This window comes from Dermochelys coriacea, chromosome 7 (genome assembly GCF_009764565.3).
Source record: "Dermochelys coriacea isolate rDerCor1 chromosome 7, rDerCor1.pri.v4, whole genome shotgun sequence".
Taxonomy (NCBI): Eukaryota; Metazoa; Chordata; order Testudines; family Dermochelyidae; genus Dermochelys; species Dermochelys coriacea.
Window position 1 is genome coordinate 85507055 of NC_050074.1, and position 21090 is coordinate 85528144.

The following is a 21090-nucleotide window of genomic DNA, read 5'->3' on the forward strand; positions in this document are numbered from 1 at the left end:
TTTCTTCCCAAGGGGAGCTTACCTGTCATTTCTCTGAGTTTGTTCAAGTCTTCTTTTTTTAAGTCCATTGTCCTTATTCAGCAGCTCTCACTCTTTACTTTTCTTAGAATCATAAAATCTGTAATTTGTTAATCACTTTCATCCAAATTGCCTTTCACCTTCAGATTTGCTACCATTCTGTTGGTCAGAATGAACTCTAAAATTGCTGTACTTCCTCTATTTTTCTGAAGCAAAAATTTGTCCCAGATACATTGCAAGAACTTATTGGAAATTTTGTGTTTTGCCATTAAGTTTCTCCAGGGGGCCGTGGGGCTCAGGCTTCCAGCTTCAGCCTTGGGGTGGTAGGTGGCAGGCTTCAGCCATAGGCTCTGACCATGGTGCTTTGGGCTCTGGATTTTGGCTGTGCAGCAGCTGGCTCCGTCCCCTGGCTGCAGGGCTCAGGGCTCGCCACACCACTCCTGGTCCCTGCTGTTTCCCCTCCCCCAGGCCCTCAGCCATCCATCCCATCACCCCTGGCCCGTGCTGCCTCCCTACCCACCTCCCCATGCAAGGCTTAATTTGTTCCCCGGCTTGACAGGGCTGAGTAAGTCTGCTTCTGTGAAAAGTGATGTTTGTATGTTTGTTAGTATCACTTTTCACTGCCTCCCAGCTAGCTAACAAGTCTGCTGCTATGAAAAGTGATACTAACATACAAATATCACTTTTCACAGAAGCAGACTTACTAGCTAGCAAGTCTAAAAATAAAAATGCAACCAAAAAAGCAAAAGAAACAACAACAAAAAAGCCAAGAACATGCAAAGCATCTTATTTGTTTCAGAGTAGCAGCCGTGTTAGTCTGTATTCGCAAAAAGAAAATTTATTTGTGTTTCTATTCTGTTTAGGTCCAGTAAAGAATAGAGACCATTGTACATTATTTTTATTACTGAGTCTGCAAAAGAACCCCTACATAAATAAATTGCTATGATTTGGACATGTATATGTGCATATTTATCTGTTTTTCTAAAGTTAATTAAGTATTTTAGGAAAAATTGACATAGTGGCCACCAGCAAAAGTTGGTGGCCACAGTCTGAGGCCACCAAAAAATTTGTTTTGAAAAGCCCCGCTCTAGCTCATGTATCATCAGTGATGAAGACTCTGCAGGTGAAAGCCTGTGATCAGTTGCACCTGTGCAAGCCTCTTACATCTTTACTTATCCCATGTAAGGCAACTGGAATGCAATTGAGTTCCACAGGTAGCTCTGCAGTTGGAATCTGGTTCTCAATTGTGTCCATGAAGCATGAGCTCACGGTTTCCTATCTGTGATGGCTCTGCAGGAAAAGCCATACATTGTTGTCACTAAAGTCAGCAAAGGTGATTCTGAATCTGTTTGAGGAATGGACCTGTTGCACTAAACAGGGGCTACTTATACATAGTTCCTGTTTCAAAACAGAATTGCCCTTTGAATCTGGCTTATGTAAAGCCTTCTGGCACAATTAAAGACTCATCATTTTGAACATAAGAATGGCCCTACTGGGTCAGACCAAAAGTCCATCTAGCCCAGTATCCTGTCTTCCGACAGTGGCCATTGCCAGGTACCTCAGAGGGAATGAATAGAACAGGTAATCATCAAGTGATTCATCCCCTGTCGTTCATTCCCAGCTTCTGGCAAACAGAGGCTAAGGACACCATGAGGAGGAGGAGAGCTTCTAGAACAAAGGATTTCCCATCTTCTGACACTTATACATTTTCCTTAGCATTTGTAAGATGGGAGGGATAAAGACAAAGACGAAAAGATGGATAAGTGTTTATCTGCATATTTAAAAATCAACATGAATTAGAAGTGTGGGATTATGATTGTAGAGACAACATGGAGTATGTGATGAATGGGGACTTAGGTCATTAACCACTGTGTGTTTACACTGTAAACTGAGGCAGATTGTTTTTCACTTGGGATTAACCTCGAAGTGATTATAAAAATACAAGTTTATCAAAACCAGCGGTGCTTCTTGCATACTATGCTTTGTTCTACTAAACATGCCTGTGTACAATAGTAGATTGAGTACTGTATATGTCTGTAATGCATATTTAGAGTGGAGATGTGAGTAGGGGCTTGAGGGAGCTAAGGAGAGAAATTCAGTGAACAGCAACATACTGGAGAGGCAGATTTTGATTGCTTGCCTTCTGAAGTGGGCAGTTTGTTAGCATCACAGAACAATTCCCCCTGCTCTCCTAAAAAGGAAACCAACTCTCTGTTCCACTAAGGCCCTCTAATCACTTCTCAGGAGGCAAAATCACATGAAATGCTTTTTGCTCAAGGAAGTTCTGAGATACTTGATATATTTTTATAGATGTTCTAGGGCTCTCACCACAATACATTAGGGAGGTGTAATCCATCTTTTCCCCCAGAGAGACAGAAGAACAACAGATGCTATACTTGACCTTCACCAAAAGGCCAAGGAGAAATTATTGATCCTTGCTAAGAATAGCAGGAGGGGCATGTTCCACTCTCGGTGAGGCACAATCCAAAACAACAAACTGACTGATAGCAAAGACCAGTGGCTAGCCAGATCAGTTTTAACAGCAGAAATATAAATCATCGCTTCTAGTTTACGTTTCTGCCAGTTTAAATGGATGGTACCAATGGGAGGCTACAGCTGTACTGTGGAGCAGCAACACTACCTGCAGGCAGCCAATACAAGCCCAAAAGTACGTGGTATTGGTCAGGGATGAGTATGGGCAGGATGGCTGAGGAATCTCTAATTCATTACATACCCATTGCGGCCTCTACTAGCAGGGTTTCTATAAACACTCTGGGTAAAAAATAACCTGCCCTGCCCAGGGGTGAATGCCTTCTCCTCTTGTGGTGCAGGCATCCTTGCTGGCACCTCCCTGTGCCAGTAGGAGTGAATCTTGCCCCTACATGTAAGGGGATTGGGCTCCTATCTCTCGCAGCCGCCACTCCCCTTGCTCCTATCTGCCTGACCACATGTAAGTTGTTAAATGGCTCATTGTAGGCTGCAGAGCTTTCAGACCAGCCACAAGTAATTTGTACCAGAAGCTCATTGTACAGCTTGTGCATGTGCTGCATGTACCTGTTCCATCTCACCACTCTGGCCTATGTCATGGCTCCCCTGGAGTCCCTTTGTGCTGGTGCCATGGAGCCACAAAGCAGTCACATATGCCCCCGGTGCAATACCTTGGTGCAGGAAGCCATCTATTTACAGGAGCCAGAGGGCTAGCTCTGTGCCAACCCTTGGAGGAGGCTCTATTCAGGAACTGAGGGGCGTTTCATGGGTAGGAGGGGGAATGGTTGGGGGTTCTTGCGTCCCAGCAATTTTAATCATTGTAATATCCCATGGGAGTCATTGCAGCAGGAGCACAAGCTAGGGTTTTGGGTGAGGAGAAAGGCCACAGACGAAATGTCACTCTCCTTGCTGTGAAAAAGTCGATGGGGTGGAGAAATTGCATCCACAAAGAAAAAACTAATATATTCTCATATCTCTAGGTAAACTTTAGCTGTAATAATCCCCTTGCACAGTCTTGAGCTCCTCTCAGTAAGGAAAGTCCCCTGTTAAATGCAAACTGATACTGCACCAGTAATGTTAGGAGCTTGACAATTTGTCTCTTCTTATGCTGTTCTCTAATTCTTATGGATAGAATAAAATGTATGAATGTGATAGTAACTTGAAGCATTCTGTGCACACTATCCTGCTCTGCATGTTTGTGTCCTTTTTTCTTTGTTTCACTACAGATTTGGCTGACTGCAAGTTGATGATGTTCCCTATTGGCATTTACAAAGTCATGAGGAATGTCACCGAAGGGATACATCTCATAACTCTGGCCAATAATGAACTCAAGTCTGTGACCAGCAAATTTATCACCACCTTCAGCCAGATGAGAGGTAGGAGTGAGTCTCCTGAAGTAACCACAAAAAAAGGAGAGACAGGGATAGACCTGTTTCTTGCCAGATGCCTGTAACACAATGTTTTTGACACATGGGTCTGCAGCTGTCTTTGTGATTGGTGCACTGAATAATGGTGATATAGATTCTGTTGCAGCTTGGGCAAAATGGAACACAATATTTCTAATTATTTCATTCTCCATATTGTATTACAATCTCCATATAGTATATTGGGATCTGTTCTTTCACAAAATAAATTTGGCTCCCAGCAATCCCTAATGTGAGACGTGATATTAAGGGCTGACTCCCTTAAATGAGTATTACAGTCGTATAACTCATTTACATAAATGATATAACTCCTGATCTGCACTTCTGTAAGGAAGATTAGAATCTGGTGATGTATCTTGACAAGGTACCTGTGCGTAAGATTACAGATGCTATCTATCAACAGTGAGGTGAATTGGCAGTGCTCTGTGGTGTCACTGGACTTGAATAGCAGGGGATATTGCAGGTCAAGACTGAGGTCCATTGGCAGAGCTATGTGGAAAGCTTATATGTTGCCAACCTGCACTTACCAGGCTTTTGTCAGACTACTCAAATTCAATTTTTGAGGTGACAAGTTACTTATATCTACTTAAAATCTAGGATGAGAAATTCACACAATGAACAACCAATGCCATAGCTAGAAATATTTTTCTTAACACGATTATCATACAATACATAACTATTTCAGCAACAAGACACTGTTCAAAAACTGCTTCCTTCTCTTGAAAGAATGGACATTTTGTCATCACTTTCTACCATTTATTTTTGGCAACTGAAGAAAAGCTTGGAGGCTTTGCCACTTTGTGTGAAATGAGAGCACAATCTCTCTTTTTTTTGAGATATGTAGGTGAAAACCCTTATCCAAAGCCTATATAATTCAATGGGGGAGTGCACTTTCATTTGGGTCCTAACAGGAGTCATCTCCTAGTTGCAAAGGATGAAAGTTCTTCTCTCCCCCTGCTGTCCCCCCTCCCCCCGTGCATGTCTGAGCCACTTCTCAGACACTGAGTTTCCCTATTGTACTTTTTGGGGGCAGCAGTTGCTTCCTTGCCACATGCCAAACTTATCATTTACTAATTTGATGTCTCAGTCACACCATAGTCTCTCATCTCTTTATATACCCAGTTTTTTTTTACATCCAGCCTTTTGGGTTCATCTGCACTATATCTTTTAAGCTTGTAACCAGGTCATATAGCATGATTAATTTTAAATATGGTTTATGTCTATATACAGCATTGTTACTTGCTGTGGAAGCTTAGTAGCATGGAAGCTAACCTTACCTTGTTACACCCCTGGATAACTAGCCATGAGTATGTACAGAAGCTGGGACTGAATGACAGGATGGATCACTCAATAATTGCCGTTCTGTTCATTTCCTCTGAAGCCTCTGGCACTGTCAGAAGACAGGTTTTGGGCTATGTGGACCATTAGTCTGAGCCAGTATGGCCATCTTTATGTTTTTATGTACAGGGAGGGTGATTAGGGTTCCTATATCTTTTTCTTCACATTCCTGTGTCCATATAACTCTGGAAGGAAGTCTTGTTTTATAATCTGATAATGTATCATTTTTCACAGATACATATTTTGATTTATTAATTACATAACTTTGGTCAGGTGACTATGAATGAAATGTCATTGCCAGCGCATCACTTCTCCCTTCCACCTACCATGATTTCAAGGTTTACTTTAAACCCTGGAAGTGCAGCTCTCATCCTTCCTGACCCTCTGTCTATATTACAGAAAGGGGCACTTACTCCCTCTTCCATGTTCCTTCTGTACATTTCACCTGTGTATCTGTGATTATGCTTCCTTACCAAAAGTATACCCTAACTGAAAAGACCAAGGCTCTATGCCAATAGTAAATGGTAGTATCCTAGCAGTGACTGGATAGCTGGGGTAATAATGGTTTGTAGTTACTGGAATGTAGTCTTGCTGACTGCAAGAAGCTTTTTTGCCAGTAACGTCTTGTGAACGTAGGCAGGTACAACTTAAAGGAGTGGGAGGGGAAGTGGGGGCGGGAAGCTACTTTACTGTTGACGGAGATGGCCTAATGTTGAACATCAAAACTTATCAGACATCATTTTTACACTCCTGGAAAAATGTGTTTGCTAGCTTATTTTGTTATAACCATTATGGCTGATTTTTTTTTAAAGTATTACTTTTATTTTTTAATGCAAGTAGCCAAAATAACCCAATACAAAAAGTGAGTGAGTCATGTGTAGACTCCTTATAAACAAGTGTGTGAAATAATATTTAGACTAGATTAAACAATTTAAAGAATTAGTGTTGACATGTCAGCTGTCTCTCTTTATTCAATGCTGAGGGAGATTAGTATTTAATTCTCCGTCTCCTCCATGTTGGACATGGAGGCCACAAAACAGTGGGGTATTCGGGATCTTCATGGCAATGGGAGAAATAACAGATCTTTGTTCTAAATCTGGGTTTAGGATTGCCATTCAGCAAGCACTCCCAGAATAATCTGCCTCCAGTGGCATACATGGCAGACTCCAGTCCAGAACTTCCTTTGAAGCTGAAATTTCACAGGATCTTTGAATGATTTTTAATTAAATGTCTGTTTCTTCATTGGCTTTGGGGTTTTCCTCTTCAAAACTGCTAAACTTAAAACAAAAAATTCTTCTGGCTCTGTGAGGAGGGTGAATGTCGCACTCTCTGAGAAGTGACAGATACCAAGCCCCAGGAATTCTGTTTCCAGGTAGTGAGGGGATAAAGTCCACCCCTTGGGATGGGTGAGCAGAATGCATGGAAACTCCCTTCACTGAGCCCCAGCCAGAATCAGTGGCATGAAAGTAAGGTAAGGTGATTTTTTTTCCTTTTCCTTAAGGCCCCCTGCCTCTCCCCTAAGCATGGGATAACATTCGCATAGCTGGCAGAATAAGCAGAAAAGTTTCACTGGAGCTTTCTGAATCTCAGGGGAAGCGGGAAAGCAAGGTCCCCTCCCATAGTAACCAGGAAAAAGAAATTCCTTGTCCCACCTAGCACATATATGTGAGCTATGCTGAGGTGGTTGAGACGGCCACAAAACATCCCCCTTTCCCACAAGCTGTTTCAGGTGCAAAGCCTCAGCTGCCATGAAAGATATGGGCTCCTGTGACCTTTTTGATACCAGTGTCTCATTTGTCCCCAGTGGTTCTGGCTCACTCCTCGTTCTGCGCAGTTGGCTCCACTCAGTCCATACCCAGCAGCAGGCAGCGTTGGTGAAGTGATTCAGATCCCCTTGTCTGGGAGATGGGCCTACTTCCTCTCTCCTTCCAAGGGTCCCATAGGGGTCCATTAAGTAGCTACTATTATTTTCAGGGAGATAATGCAGGTTACAAGTCTGCAGACTGTCCTTTCAATCTACCTGGAAATACACTGTTCTCCTCACAGGACCTCTCTCAATTGGCACTGTCAGGGGTTTGGCCCAGGGACTGGTGAATGCTATTGGTCACAGTCTGCACTTAAAAGGGCAGCAGAAAGTCTTAAAATCTCTCATGAAAGTCTCGCTTCTAGATCCTCTAAAGAGAAGGAGAAATAACTAAAGCTGGGGCTTTGAGCAGGATACCTCAGCTCCTCAGCCAAACTTCCAGCATTAAGCATGAATAAGGGTTTAATTTCATGGGTGCTTACGGTTTTTAGATCAGCTAGATTTGGAGTTCATCACAAGCCTTGTTGGAAACCTGTTGATTTAACCTCTCTGCATCCAACTTCAGTTGGAAAACTAAAAAAGTGTGAGGAAAAGACATTCAAAAGCAGAGGTCATGGTCCCCTTATCTCAAAAAAGGTCTAAAAGGTCTCCTTTATGCCTTTCCTCCCCTCAGCCACTAAGCTTAAAGATGGTTGTGAGGGAACAGGCCACAATGATTGTCACCTTTTCATTAAACTTCAGGTTTTGGTTCTTAGATCTAAATTAGATACAGTTAGAATCTCAGATTCCCAACATACACATAATAATGCAACCAATCCTGAACCAATATCCAGTGCTGCCTAACCATCAGCTAGGAAACTGAGAGAAAGTACAGTCACTTGTTCTAAGAAGGTGATAAACTTCTTCCTAGCATCTCAGAGGAAATCCACAAACGATGTCTATGTATTACTCAAGGTTTAGATGTCAGTGTTACTAGGAACACACAACATCAGTGAAAAGTCAGCTGAAACAAAAGGACATTCTAGTATTTTTACAAGATGGCCTGACCATGATGCTCAGGGCAAACAAAGATAAGTCAGTAGCTGAAACATATTGTCCTGCAAAAAATCCATGAGAAACTCACTGTTACACACCAGATTCCTGAGGACTACCACTCTTGCCAGTCCTGTGGCAACATGCAGATTCCTATCATGATCTTGTTCTGTACACTACAAATCCTGATAAAACCACCTTTCAGCTTCAAAGTTGCTAGTTCTCTTCCTCTTCTCACTGAAAGAGTCTTGCCTACTGGCAACCTCCTTGTCCAAGGGAGTTTTTGGAGCTTGGCATTCTCTCAATGAAATCTCAATTGCACGTTCTATCAATGTGGTAACCATGTTTCCATTCCTAAGGTCACCACATTCTTCTTCATAATTGGAAATGGTATTCTTGCCCTTGTGGTTGAATCCAAACACCCTCTGGAAGAAGAAAATTAGTGCATAAGTTAGATGTGAACAGAATCTATGAATGAATAAAAGTGTATATAGCAGAGGGATTTAAAACCTGAGATACATTTCCTCTCACTACTGTGCACGATGTGAAAAGAGCAGCAATTTTGTGAGCAGTGAGATCAACACATTATGAGATCTCTAAGACAGTAGCAGTACAGAGTCTTCAATTCACACTTTGTGTTTGACAATGGAGTTGACATCCTCACACCTGCTGATGCAGCATCTGGTGAAGGGTGTTATGGAATAGGTTGCTTTCATAACCTTAACATTCCTTTTCAGTACTACATGGACAAAATGAATCTTCCTCCTGCCATAGAGGTGATTAGGGCCCTACCAAATTCATGGCTATGAAAAACGCATCATGGACAGTGAAATCTGGTCTCCCCCGTGAAATCTGGTCTTTTGTGTACTTTTACCCTATACTATACTTTTTTATACTACAAGGGTAAAAGTTATATACAAGTATACAGCGTTTCTCAAACTGGGGGTCCCGACCCAAAAAGAGGGCCTCAAGTCTATTGTAGAGGGGTCACAGTATTGCCATCCTTACGTCTATGCTGCCTTCAGAGCTGGGTGGCCAGAGAGCAGCAGCTGCTGGCCGGAAACCCAGCTTTGAAGGCTATGCCTCTCCTGGTGGCAGCGCTGCCTTCAGAGCTCAGCACCCTTCCAGCAACTGCTGCACTCCAGCTACCCAGTTCTGAAGGCAGCACAGAATAAGGGTGGAATACCCTAAACCCCTCACAATAGCTTTCAACCCCTTGTTGGGTTGTGACCTCCAGTTTGAGAACACTAACTTAAGGGCTTTACATGTTTATATTTTGCCATTTTTCAATATATATTCATGCTCTGCTACAACTTGGTGAAATTTAAGATTTAAATATCTGAAATCATGACATTCAAGATTTTTAATATATGACCATGAAATTTATGAAAATGGATCATGAATTTGGTAGGGCCCTAGAGATGAACTACATCCCACTGTGAAGTCTATCTGACATGGAGGGAACTGAGAGAGGGGAAATTCTGTCTTATCGGTGAGTTTTCATTCTTAGACCCTCCACTATCTAGGAAGGAATACTGCAGAAAATGATCTGGTGATTACAGTGGATCACAAAGTAAATATGAGTGAACAGTGTAACGTTGCAAAAAAAGTGAACATAATTCTGTGATGTATTAGCAGGAGTGTTGTGAGCAAGACACAAGAAGTAATTCTTCCAGTCTACTCAGCATTGATAAGACCTCAGCTGGAGTACTGTGTCCAGTTCTGGAGAAGAGAAAACTGAGAGGAGACATCATAACAGTCTTCAAGTACATAAAAGGTTGTTATGAAGAGGAGGGTGATAAATTCTTGTCAGTGGATAAGGAGAGGACAAGACGCAATGGGCTTAATTTGCAACAAGGGTGATTTAGGTTAGACATTAGAAAAAACTTCCTAACTGTATAAGGGTAGTTAAGCATTGGAACAAATTATGTAGGGACAATGTGGAATTTCTGTGTCTGGAGGTTTTTAAGAGCAGGTTAGACAAACACCTGTCAGGTATGGTCTAGATAATATTTAGTCCTGCTTCAGTGCCGGGGACTAGACTAGATGACCTACCCAGGTCCCTTCCAGTCCTACATTTCTGTGATTCAATGTCAGACTGATCCTCCCTCGGAGGATTGCATTATGTGAAGGGCTTTTTTCTGGATATTTCTCACTTAAGTAGTTTGAAGGGGAAGAAAGTGTTCTTCTAGGAAATGTTTACACTTTATGTCAAGTCTCTGCTGCAGATAATTTGAGTTGAATAGTACTTCTAAACTTTTGTGTCGCTAGTATTTTTTTTTTTCTTTTCAAGTTTTGGAAGCTATTGTTATTGGAAAGCTCTTCCTGAGGGGCAATCCTAAACCCAGGCTCAGAAAAAAGATTTACTCTGCCTCTAGTTGCCATGGAGACAAGGAATACCACACAGTGAACTGTCTGACATGGTGCTAGAATGAAAATTCATAGGTAAAACAGAAATTTCCCTTGTGCAGGAGTTCAGAGGAGTGGGAAAGCACCCCTTTCCAACCAATTTGCACATAAGGCCAAGAGTACAACAAGATTCTGTCAAAGGGAGAGCTGGAGTTGTTTGTGTGCTGGCTCATTTGCTTGTTTAAGTGGCACAGGTGGTCTTTTGGGTCTAGTATGGATTGTTAATTGGCTGAAGGCTTGTGCTAGAGATAGACCTTGAGGAATAACCCTCGTCCAAACATGCTTGAACCATGAGAAAGTTCAGATCCAGGTACAAACATCTCTGTGCAATCTCTACATCATGGATTTTGCTGGTTGCCTCCTTCATCAATGCAGCCCCAGACAAACAAATAGGTCACAAGACAATGCTGGCACCTCATCTGTCTGCCCTTTCACTATGTAAATTCTTCACGTTATCACAGATCTAGAAGAATGAATCCAGGTCCCCTGTACTACCGTTAAACTTCTTAGTTCGGCCCCATGCTGCTGAAGAAATGTAGTTCAGCAAGCAGTTGCTTGCATCTTTATTTTAAATTATTTCTTTAATATTTAAGCTTATGAAATAGCTTTTCCTTCTCCTCTCCCCCACCCCCACCATCTTACAGGACACTGTTTGCCTGAAGACGCTTGGCAGAAGCAAAGAACAAATCCTTCGAAACAACAAACAGTTATCTCTGTGTGGCATACTTGGTTTTATTTTGTGGGGGATTTTTGTTTTTTGAAGGACAGGACAGAGCAGGGGAAAAACAGAAACAACAGTGGTATTATTCTTGATCTAGTGCCATAATGGATCTCCTAGGTTTATTCAGAGAGATGAGACTGAAGGCTGAGTGTGCCCAGCAACCCAAACGGGCAGATATGATGTAATTACATATCCTGGACAGTACTATGATACTGATTAAATGGCTGCCTTGAATGCTTTGGCTGAGTTCTGACCTGAGTGGATTTAGTCTCATAATTATACAGCTCAGACTTCTAGGACCAAGTGTACTGGTGTGAATCTAGATTTAACTCTGGTAGTTTACACTGGTTTAACTGAGAGATTACAGATGGACATCATACCAAAAGGACTGAAGGTAAAAAATCCATTACAATCTACGTACCACACAGACTATGCTGACAGACTGTGCTACACACTCTCAAAGAAACTGCAGAATCACCTGATCAACATCCCCTACAGCAAACAGGGAAAGATTAAGAATGAGCTCTCAAAACTGGACACTCTCATAAAAAAACAACCTTCCACACAAACTTCCTTGTGGCTGGACTTTACAAAAACTAGACAAGCCATTTACAACACACACTTTGCTTCTCTACAAAGGAAAAAGGACACTAAACTATCTAAACTACTACATGCCACAAGGGGCCACAACAGTGGTTCCCTTAACCCACCCAACAATATTGTTAATCTATCCAGCTATACTCTTAGCCCAGCAGAAGAATCTGTCCTATCTCGGAGCCTCTCCTTCTTTCCCTCCACCCCCATGAACATGATACAGTTCTGTGGTGACCTAGAATCCTACTTTCAACATCTCCGACTCAAGGAGTATTTCCAACTCACCTCTGAACAGCATACTAACCCACAGAGACCTTCCTACCAACACTACAAAAAGAAGGATTCTGGGTGGACTCCTCCTGAAGATCGAAACAACAGACTGGACTTCTGCATAGAGTGCTTCTGCCGACGTGCATGGGCTGAAATTGTGGAAAAGCAACATCACTTGCCCCATAACCTCAGCCATGCAGAACACAATGCCATCCACAGCCTCAGGAACAACTCTGACATCGTAATCAAAAAGGTTGACAAAGGAGGTGCTGTCATCATCATGAATATCATCATTCATCATCATGAATGAACAAGAGGCTGCTAGGCAGCTCTCCAACACCACTTTCTACAAGCCATTACCCTCTGATCCCACTGAGAGTTACCAAAAGAAACTACAACATCTGCTCAAGAAACTCCCTGAAAAAGCACAAGAACAAATCTGCAGAAACATCCCCTAGAAGCCCAACCAGGGGTATTCTATCTGCTACCCAAGATCCATAAACCTGGAAATCCTGGATGCCCCATCATCTCAGGCATTGGCACCCTGACAGCAGGATTGTCTGGGTGTGTAGACTCTCCTCAGGCCCTACGCTACCAGCACTCCTAGCTATCTTCAAGGCACCACTGACTTCCTGAGGAAACTACAATCCACTGGTGATCTTCCAGAAAACACCATCCTGGCCACTATGGCTGTAGAAGCCTTCTACACCAACTTTCCACTCAAAGATGGACTACAAGCTGTCAGGAACAGTATGCCCGATAATATCATGGCAAACCTGTTGGCTGAACTTTGACTTTGTCCTCACCCACAACTATTTCACATTTGGGGACAATGTATACCTTCAAGTCAGCGGAACTGCTATGGGTACCTGCATGGCCCCACAGTATGCCAACATTTTTATGGCTGACTTAGAAAAACGCTTCCTCAGCTCTCGTCCCCTAACACCCCTACTCTACTTTCGCTACATTGATGACATCATCATCATTTGGACCCATGGAAAAGAAGCTCTTGAGGAATTCCACCATGATTTCAACAATTTCCATCCCACCATCAACCTCAGCCTGGACCAGTCCACACAAGAGATCCACTCCCTGGACACTACAGTGCTAATAAGCAATGGTCACATAAACACCACCATATACCGGAAACCTACTGACTGCTATACTTACCTGCCTACTATACATGCCTCCAGCTTTCATCCAGAACACACCACACAATCCACTGTCTACAGCCAAGCTCTAAGATACAACCACACTTGCTCCAACCCCTCAGACAGAGACAAACACTTACAAGATCTCTATCAAGCATTCTTACAGCTACAGTACCCACCTGCTGAAGTGAAGAAACAGATTGACAGAACCAGAAGAGTACCCAGAAGTCACCTACTACCGGACAGGCTCAACAAAGAAAGTAACAGAACGCCATTAGCCATCACCTTCAGCCCCCAACTAAAACCTCTCCAGCGCATTATCAAGGATCTGCAACCTATCCTGAAAGATGATCCCTCACTCTCACAGATCTTGGGAGACAGGCCAGTCCTCGCTTACAGACAGCCCCCCAACCTGAAGCAAATACTCACCAACAACCACACAGCAAAAACACTAACCCAGGAACCTATCCTTGCAACAAAGCCCATTGCCAACTCTGTCCACATATCTATTCAAGGGACACCATCACAGGACCTAATCACATCAGCCACACTATCAGAGTCTCGCTCACCTGCACATCTACCAATGTGATATATGCCAGCAATGCCCCTCTGCCATGTACATTGGCCAAACTGTACAGTCTCTATGCAAAAGAATAAATGGACACAAATCGGACCTCAAGAATTATAACATTCACAAACCAGTTGGAGAACACTTCAACCTCCCTGGACACTCAATTACAGACCTAAAAGTCGCAATTATTCAACAAAAAACTTCAAAAACAGACTCTAACGAGAAACTGCAGAACTGGAATTAATTTACAAACTGGACACCATTAAATTAGGCTTGAATAAAGACTGGGAGTGGATGAGTCATTACACAAACTAAAAACTATTTCCTCATGCTAATTTTCCCCCTATGTTACTCACACCTTCTTGTCAACTGTTTGAAATGGGCCATCCTGATTATCACTACAAAAGGATTTTTTTCTCCTGCTGATAATAGCCCACCTTAATCAATTAGTCTCTTTAGAGTTGGTATGCCAACCCCCATTTTTTCATGTTCTCTGTATGTGTATATATATATACATATAATATATATATAACTTCCTACTGTATTTTCCACTATATGCATCTGATGAACTGGGGTTTAGCCCACGAAAGCTTATGCTCAAATAAATTTGTTAGTGTCTAAAGTGCCACAAGTACTCCTCGTTCTTTTTTGTTGATACAGACTAACACAGCTACCACTCTGATACTTTGCCCCTAGTTATTAGCTGATTAGATGGCCTCCTCAGCCACAAGCCGCTTAGTTATGTCAGATAAACCACAAATCCTCTTGCCTATGAAGGAGTCTGTTTCCTTTGATTCTTGAATAGAAATTGGCTTCATGAAGGGTGGGCAGGGGACCGTGGTACCAAATAACTTCCTATTTTAGGGTGAGGGAGTGTAATTATACATCCTACTTCTTCACCATGCTTGTGGAGGGATTGAAATACAAGTTTAAAAGAAGAGAAGGGAATCTGGACACAACTGAATATAGAAAGTGGAAAAAGAGGCAAGAGTTGATGTGATGTTTAGGGCCCAGAATGCATGGGCCCTTGAAATGGACTACTGGCTAATTAGCTTTAATATAAATTTAGCATTTATAGATAATAGTTCTTTACACTCTAAGCTCCTCACCAAAGCACTAATGTATTCCTCGTGTTGTTATTAATACGTAGGCATTCTATCTCCATAACATATTTATCTGTAACATTAATTCATCAGTCTCCTAGCAGCTGGAAGCGTTCACATGAGGGGGATGTTAGATCTGCTCCCCCTGTCCTCTGTACATTCCGCTTCGGCACATCTGACCATTTTGTGGAGACAATGTGCATGCAAAACTGTGAGGCATGAAGAGCATGCTTCGGAGGGAGGGATGCTGAAGTTTGCACTCACTGAATATGGAAAGTGACGGAAGTAAATTGCTCTGTTTACTTTCAAGGAAGAGTGCAACTAAGATATAGAGAATTATAAAAGGGTTCTTAGCTCCTGTTACCCCATTAGAATTCAGGTTTTCAGTTTAACTGCTTGTATCCAAATAAAAAAACAAGTTTGAAAGGTACAGGAAAGTAAAAGACTTCAAATATCAATTTGTTAAAATAAATTTCAATTGCATAAGCTTCTAAAGAGTTTAATACCATCTTTTAATGCTGCTGTGATAATGTCATGTTGAACCTTCTGGAACACTCATCTCTGCTTCATAAGTTTTCTCTTTATAAGAACAGATGAGTATTACAATAATAAAATGATTGGAAGTTGAAGCTAGACAAATTCAGATGGGAAATAAGGTATAAATTTTCAACAGTGAGGGTAATTAACCACTGGAATAATTTACCAAGAGTTATGGAGAATGCTCCATCACTGACAACTTTTAAATCAAGATTGGATGTTTCTTTAAAAGATATGCTCTAGGAATTATTTTGGGGAAGTTCTATGGCCTGTGTTACACAGGAGGTCAGACTAGATTATCACAATGGTCCCTTCTGACATTTCAAATTCCTAGATTCCTAGTATCCAAACAGTGAGAGGGCTCCGAGATATGACCCATAAGCATGGGCGAGACAGTGGAAGTACCCGGAGGTCACTTTAAGCTAATAACTGGTAAACTCTGTTTAAAATTGGCACTTCCCTCAATAGTTTAAAATCTCTTAAGGGGAAAACTTTGTTTCAGGGATATTTTGCTCACATAATGCACTGTGTGAATGTTAGATACAACAAGGCAACTCTTAAGAAGGAAGCTTCTAAAATGTGTTGTTGATTTGGTGCTGGCTCTGCTTGTGCTTTCTTTTTAATTTTAAGTTTTTTTACTTTTTAGTTGGGGGGAGAGGAGGGAGGACTGTCCCTGTCTCAGGATGAGCTTGGAAACAACAATTCCTTGCTCATTAAGGCTTTCCCATGGCTCTAAGTGTTATATTTATTTATCAAAGTGATTCAGGAAGTTTGACAAGTGAATGTTCTGAACCCTATGACCCAGTCTCCCTCATGTAAATTGGCTATATAGAATTTCATTTAAAACCACACTTCTGCAGGAATTTCTGTAATCTTTACAGTTCATAGCCCTATCAGCCAGTACAAGTGAGCATGCTTCCATTGTGTGCCAAGGATCATGGGAGTGTTGTGGAGAAAGTGAATAAGGAAGTGTTATATACTAATTCACATAATACAAGACCCCGGGGCCACCCAATGAAATTAATAGGGAACAGTTTAAAACAAACAAAAGGAAGTATTTCTTCACACAACACAGTCGACAGGTGGAATTTGTTGCCGGAGATATTGTGAAGGCCAAAATTATAACGGGATTCAGAAAAGAATTAGATAAGTTTATGGATAGGTCCATCAATGGCAATTAGCTGACATGGTCAGGGATGCAACCCTGTGCTTTGGGTGTCCCCAGCCTCTGACTGCCAGAAGCTGGGAGTGGACAACAGTGGGTCACTTGATGATTATCTGTTCTGTTCATTCCCTCTGAAGCATCTGGCATTGGTTGCTGTCAGAAGACAGGATACTGGGCTAGATGGACCATTTGTCTGACCCACTATGGCTGTTCTTACGAGGTATGGATCTTTCTGAAGCATCATTCCTCCCAGAGCTTCCATTGGGCAGTACACTGACATGTAAGGCTGTCCTTAATAGGTGCCACCTAAGTCAGAGTGGATAGACCAGTATAATGATACAGGTCCAGCTCTAACTACTCATATCTCAATGGAAGTGTGCCACCTTATGCTAGCTGATAACTCCTTCACATAATTTAACATGATGACCAAAAACCTGAGTTAATAAGTTAACTACTAGAACAACTTCTAGTGATAAAAAATAATTTGAAATGTTCTAAATTTACAAGTGTCCTGTTTAGGGTTACTAGATTTCAAGTTCCTAAATCGAGGATACTGCCGGGGGGGCGGGTACAGCAGCTTCCACTCTTCAGCTGCCCAGCTCCGTAGGCTGCACCCACCTCCAGCATCAGCACAGAAGTAAGGGTGGCAATACCACACCATGCCACCTTAACTTCTGTGCTGCTGCTGCTGCTGGTGGTGCTGCCTTCAGATGTTGGCCAGCAGCTGCTACTCTCCAGCTCTGAAAGCAGCACAGAAGTAAGGTGGAAATACCAAATCATGAACATTTATTCAGATTTCAAAAATCTGACCTAACGGAGATCAGAGGACCAAAAAAAGAGGTCATGTCCAAGTAAACCTAGATGTGTGGTAACCCTAGTCCTGTTCAAATAATACGTTTTTAACTTGTGAATTTTTATAGCAAAAGTGAGATGGTATTTAAATGCAATGGAGAATTAAAAACCAAAGTATAATCTCTGTCATTTTATGATAGACAGACAGTTCTATTTAACTGTGATGTCATCATATACCAGGGAAAGAGGATAAGAGCGAGCACCTGTCTCTTGTTTATTGCTTACCTAAAGTCCTGTGCATCTGAATAAGTTTCTACGTCAATGGAGATGCACACCTGTGATGATAATAAAATAGTGGAAGAGATGCAGAAGTACAACAGCCTGTTGAATTTTTCATTTTTATAACTTCTCCAGTTACAGGGAAATTTTTATATATATCTGATGGATTCTAAGTCATAGTGTAGTAAACTTCATTCTGTATTTATTTTCCCTTGGAAGGATTTGCTTTTGATGTAAGTTGAAAAGTGGCTGTGTTGGTTTGGGAATGATAGTAATTCTTCACATATAATAGTCTCAAATAATCTTTTAAAGCTCTGTAGTCTGTGAGCCATGTTGAATCCAGTTCAGGGTCATGTGGTGTCCTCTGCATGTAAGGGCAAGAACTGTTTTTTCTGTGCCTAGACTGGGTTGATGTGCTTTTTATGTTTATTTTCCTAGGATTGAAAGGGACAAGGTCAAATTTGCCCCACAATGTTAGTTCTCTATAAACAAGTTCTTCCAGAAGCGAAGACCAAGAGAAATGTTTCCTTGATCTTTAAAAATGTCAATGGAAAATTCCCTTTTAAAAAGTAAAGCAAATACCCCATCCTGCACTACTTACAATGCAAACACTGCAGTGCTTGAAACATCTAAGTAGAGAAAAATGTACAAAAAACCTTCCCCACCCCATTTTTTAAAATAATAAAATGTCAGTTACCTTTCTGAAATGTTCTGTCACTAGAAACAGACAAGGAAACGTGTTTTAAAATTAGGAGCCTAGATTGTCCTACTGGGATCCCAGAGATCCCTTGCCTACACAGAAGGGGACTCTGACGCAGGGATGAGAAAAGCACATTGTGTTTCTTGTACCATCTGCCTCTGCTGGGCTTAGAAATGATGATACAGTGTGAGACTGTAATTTTGGGGGTGGGTCTCCTGTGCTTTCCAGTAGGGGCCACATCCTTCTGGCTCAACAACATGTATGTGTGGCAGGGAGTGAAGGGGTGTCCTGTAAAACAGCTTCCTTTCAGAGATTTCCCCATCACTTCCAGGGAAGGAGATAATCTGGCCCTAACTTGATAGTGTTGTTTTAAGAGAGGTTGGGCAAGAGAAGCATGCTCAAACACACTTCTGCCTTCTCCCTTTTTCTCCTTCTCAGCTCAGACCCTCCATTAACTTTCACTGTATGTAACCTTGGTTTCGTCTATGGCTATAAACTTCCTGTTTCTCCCATACTCCTCTTGTCTGCAAATGTACCTACCACCACCTCTTTGGTATTGTGTTGACTCCACTTAGTCTAATTCACTCCCGATTCTAATATGTGCAGAATGCTACTGACTGCCTTCTTCTGGTACAATGGAATGTACCAGAACCACCCTATTCATGGTCAACTCCACTGGCTTCCATTCATTTCAGGATTCAGTTCCAAATTGCCTTCCTCTATGGGTATGTCTACATTGCAGTCCGAGGTGTGACAACAACCAGTGCAGACATGCCTGAGCTAATGTTAATCAAACTAGCTCTAACAACAGTAGCAGTAAAGCCACAACAGCCCAGGCTAGCTGCCTGAGCACATACTCAGGGTATGTCTATGCTGCAGTTACACACCCACGGCTAGCCCATGCCAGGTGACCTAGACTTGCTGGGCTTGGGCTGCAGGGCTCTTTAATTGTGATGTAGATGTTTGGTTCAGGCTGCAGCCCCAGCTCTGGGACGCTCCCTCCTCACAGAGTCCTAGACTCAGCCTGGACTCCAGCCTGAGCCCGGAAGTCTACAATGCAATTAAACAGCCACACAGCCCAAGCCCTGGAAGCCCGAGGCAGCTGGCACAGGCCAGCCGCAGGTTTTTCATTGCAGTGTAGACATACTCTTAGAGTCCCAGATGGGCTTGTACGTCCCGTGCTGCTACCACTACGCCACTGCTGTTAATCAAGCTAGGTAGATCAAAGCTAGCTCAATACATTTGCTTGTACTGCAATCATCCCTCTGACTGCAGTGTAGATGTACACCAGGGGTAGGCAACCTATGGCACCCATGCCAAAGACTGCACGCAAGCTGATTTTCAGTGGCACTCATATTGCCCGGGTCCTGGCCACCGGTCCAGGGAGCTCTGCATTTTAATTTAATTTTAAGTGAAGCATCTTAAATATTTTAAAAACCTTATTTACTTTACTTTACATACAACAATAGTTTAGTTATATATTATAGACTTATAGAAAGAGACCTTCTAAAAAGTTTAAAATGTATTACTGGCACGTGAAACCTTAAATTAGAGTGAATAAATGAAGATTCTGCACACCACTTCTGAAAGGTTGCCAACCCCTGATGTACACCATGGAGTAGGCTCCTGCAAATTCTTCTAGGGTATCTTCCCCTCTGTGTGTGAAGGGACAGAAAGGTGGATATTAATGAATGTGCTTGCCGCCACTTCTTTTGCAAAAGCCGCCTTCTTTGAAGCTCTTGCCCTCTGGAGTAGCCTTCCCTTATCTCTCTGCTTCACTGAGTCTCTCTCTTTCAAAATTCTCATAAACACACACTATTCCCTTTTCTCCTACAATTTATCACTAAACTCTGCAAACACTGAATTATGTCATCAGGGAATTGTGAATTTCATCAGTTCCTATCAGTCATCAAACAAAATACAATTGCATTTTATCCCAGTGCTTTGGAGGAATCTAGGTCCTTCCACCAGTGGCTCAGAAAAGAAAAAGAAAATAAACTTCTTTACTATATTGTTACTGTAGGAAATTAAGACAGATCTATTGTGTTTGTATGGGACTTACTGTAGAAAATTATATAATAGCATTTGAGTGGATGACAGATGCTGTAGTGAAACTGGACAGCCTTCCAATCCATTCATCAAAATGCTCATGAGTGATAGAAGGTGAAACATTTAATTAATACAGAATAAAGAAAATTAATCTGTCAGAAGAGCAAATACAGTTATGGAGAAAAGCAGTACATACGTTTTAGCTCTTGCCAACAGTGTTTGTCAGTTACAATGAAAAGAAGCTTTATTTATGCCACAAATGTGCATATTTATTGGCTTTATCAATGCTCTGGGGAGGAAGGGTTGGTAAGCAAAGAGGTTTTATTCCTTCAGAATAACTGTCCTAGAAGATGCATAAACTTCTGTTTATTTTTCCCCTTGTGCATCTGAACAAGAGCCAGTGCTACATCTCCTAGTGAATTCCCTGTATTACTGACCACCTGTCTTGTCCGGGATTCTTATCAAAGAGATGGCAAGCTCCTGGTTTCACACTGAGGCATACCTCCAGTAACTGAAAAAATTAATGAGGTAATGTGTAATGGCTATGTTTGGAGACACTTGGCAGTTCAGTCAAGGTGACAGAAGGACATACCCATACTTAAAGTGTGCTTCTGCTCTGAAAAATGACTGTGTAAAAATCACGTTC

At 41.9% G+C, this 21090-nt stretch overlaps 1 protein-coding gene across 3 annotated transcripts in view; it reads left to right on the forward strand.

Moving 5' to 3' along the window:
* The window catches only part of LRRC20 (leucine rich repeat containing 20), a 150938-nt gene that overhangs the window by 39667 nt on the left and 90181 nt on the right, over positions 1-21090 (forward strand). For 2 of the 3 annotated variants that reach the window (XM_038409204.2, XM_038409205.2), the window contains exon 3: positions 3732-3881. The exons of the other annotated variant lie outside the window; for it this stretch is intronic. In XM_038409204.2, coding sequence (XP_038265132.1) covers positions 3732-3881 — 150 coding nt within the window. The remainder of the gene's footprint in view (positions 1-3731; positions 3882-21090) is intronic. 3 annotated transcript variants of the gene reach the window in all.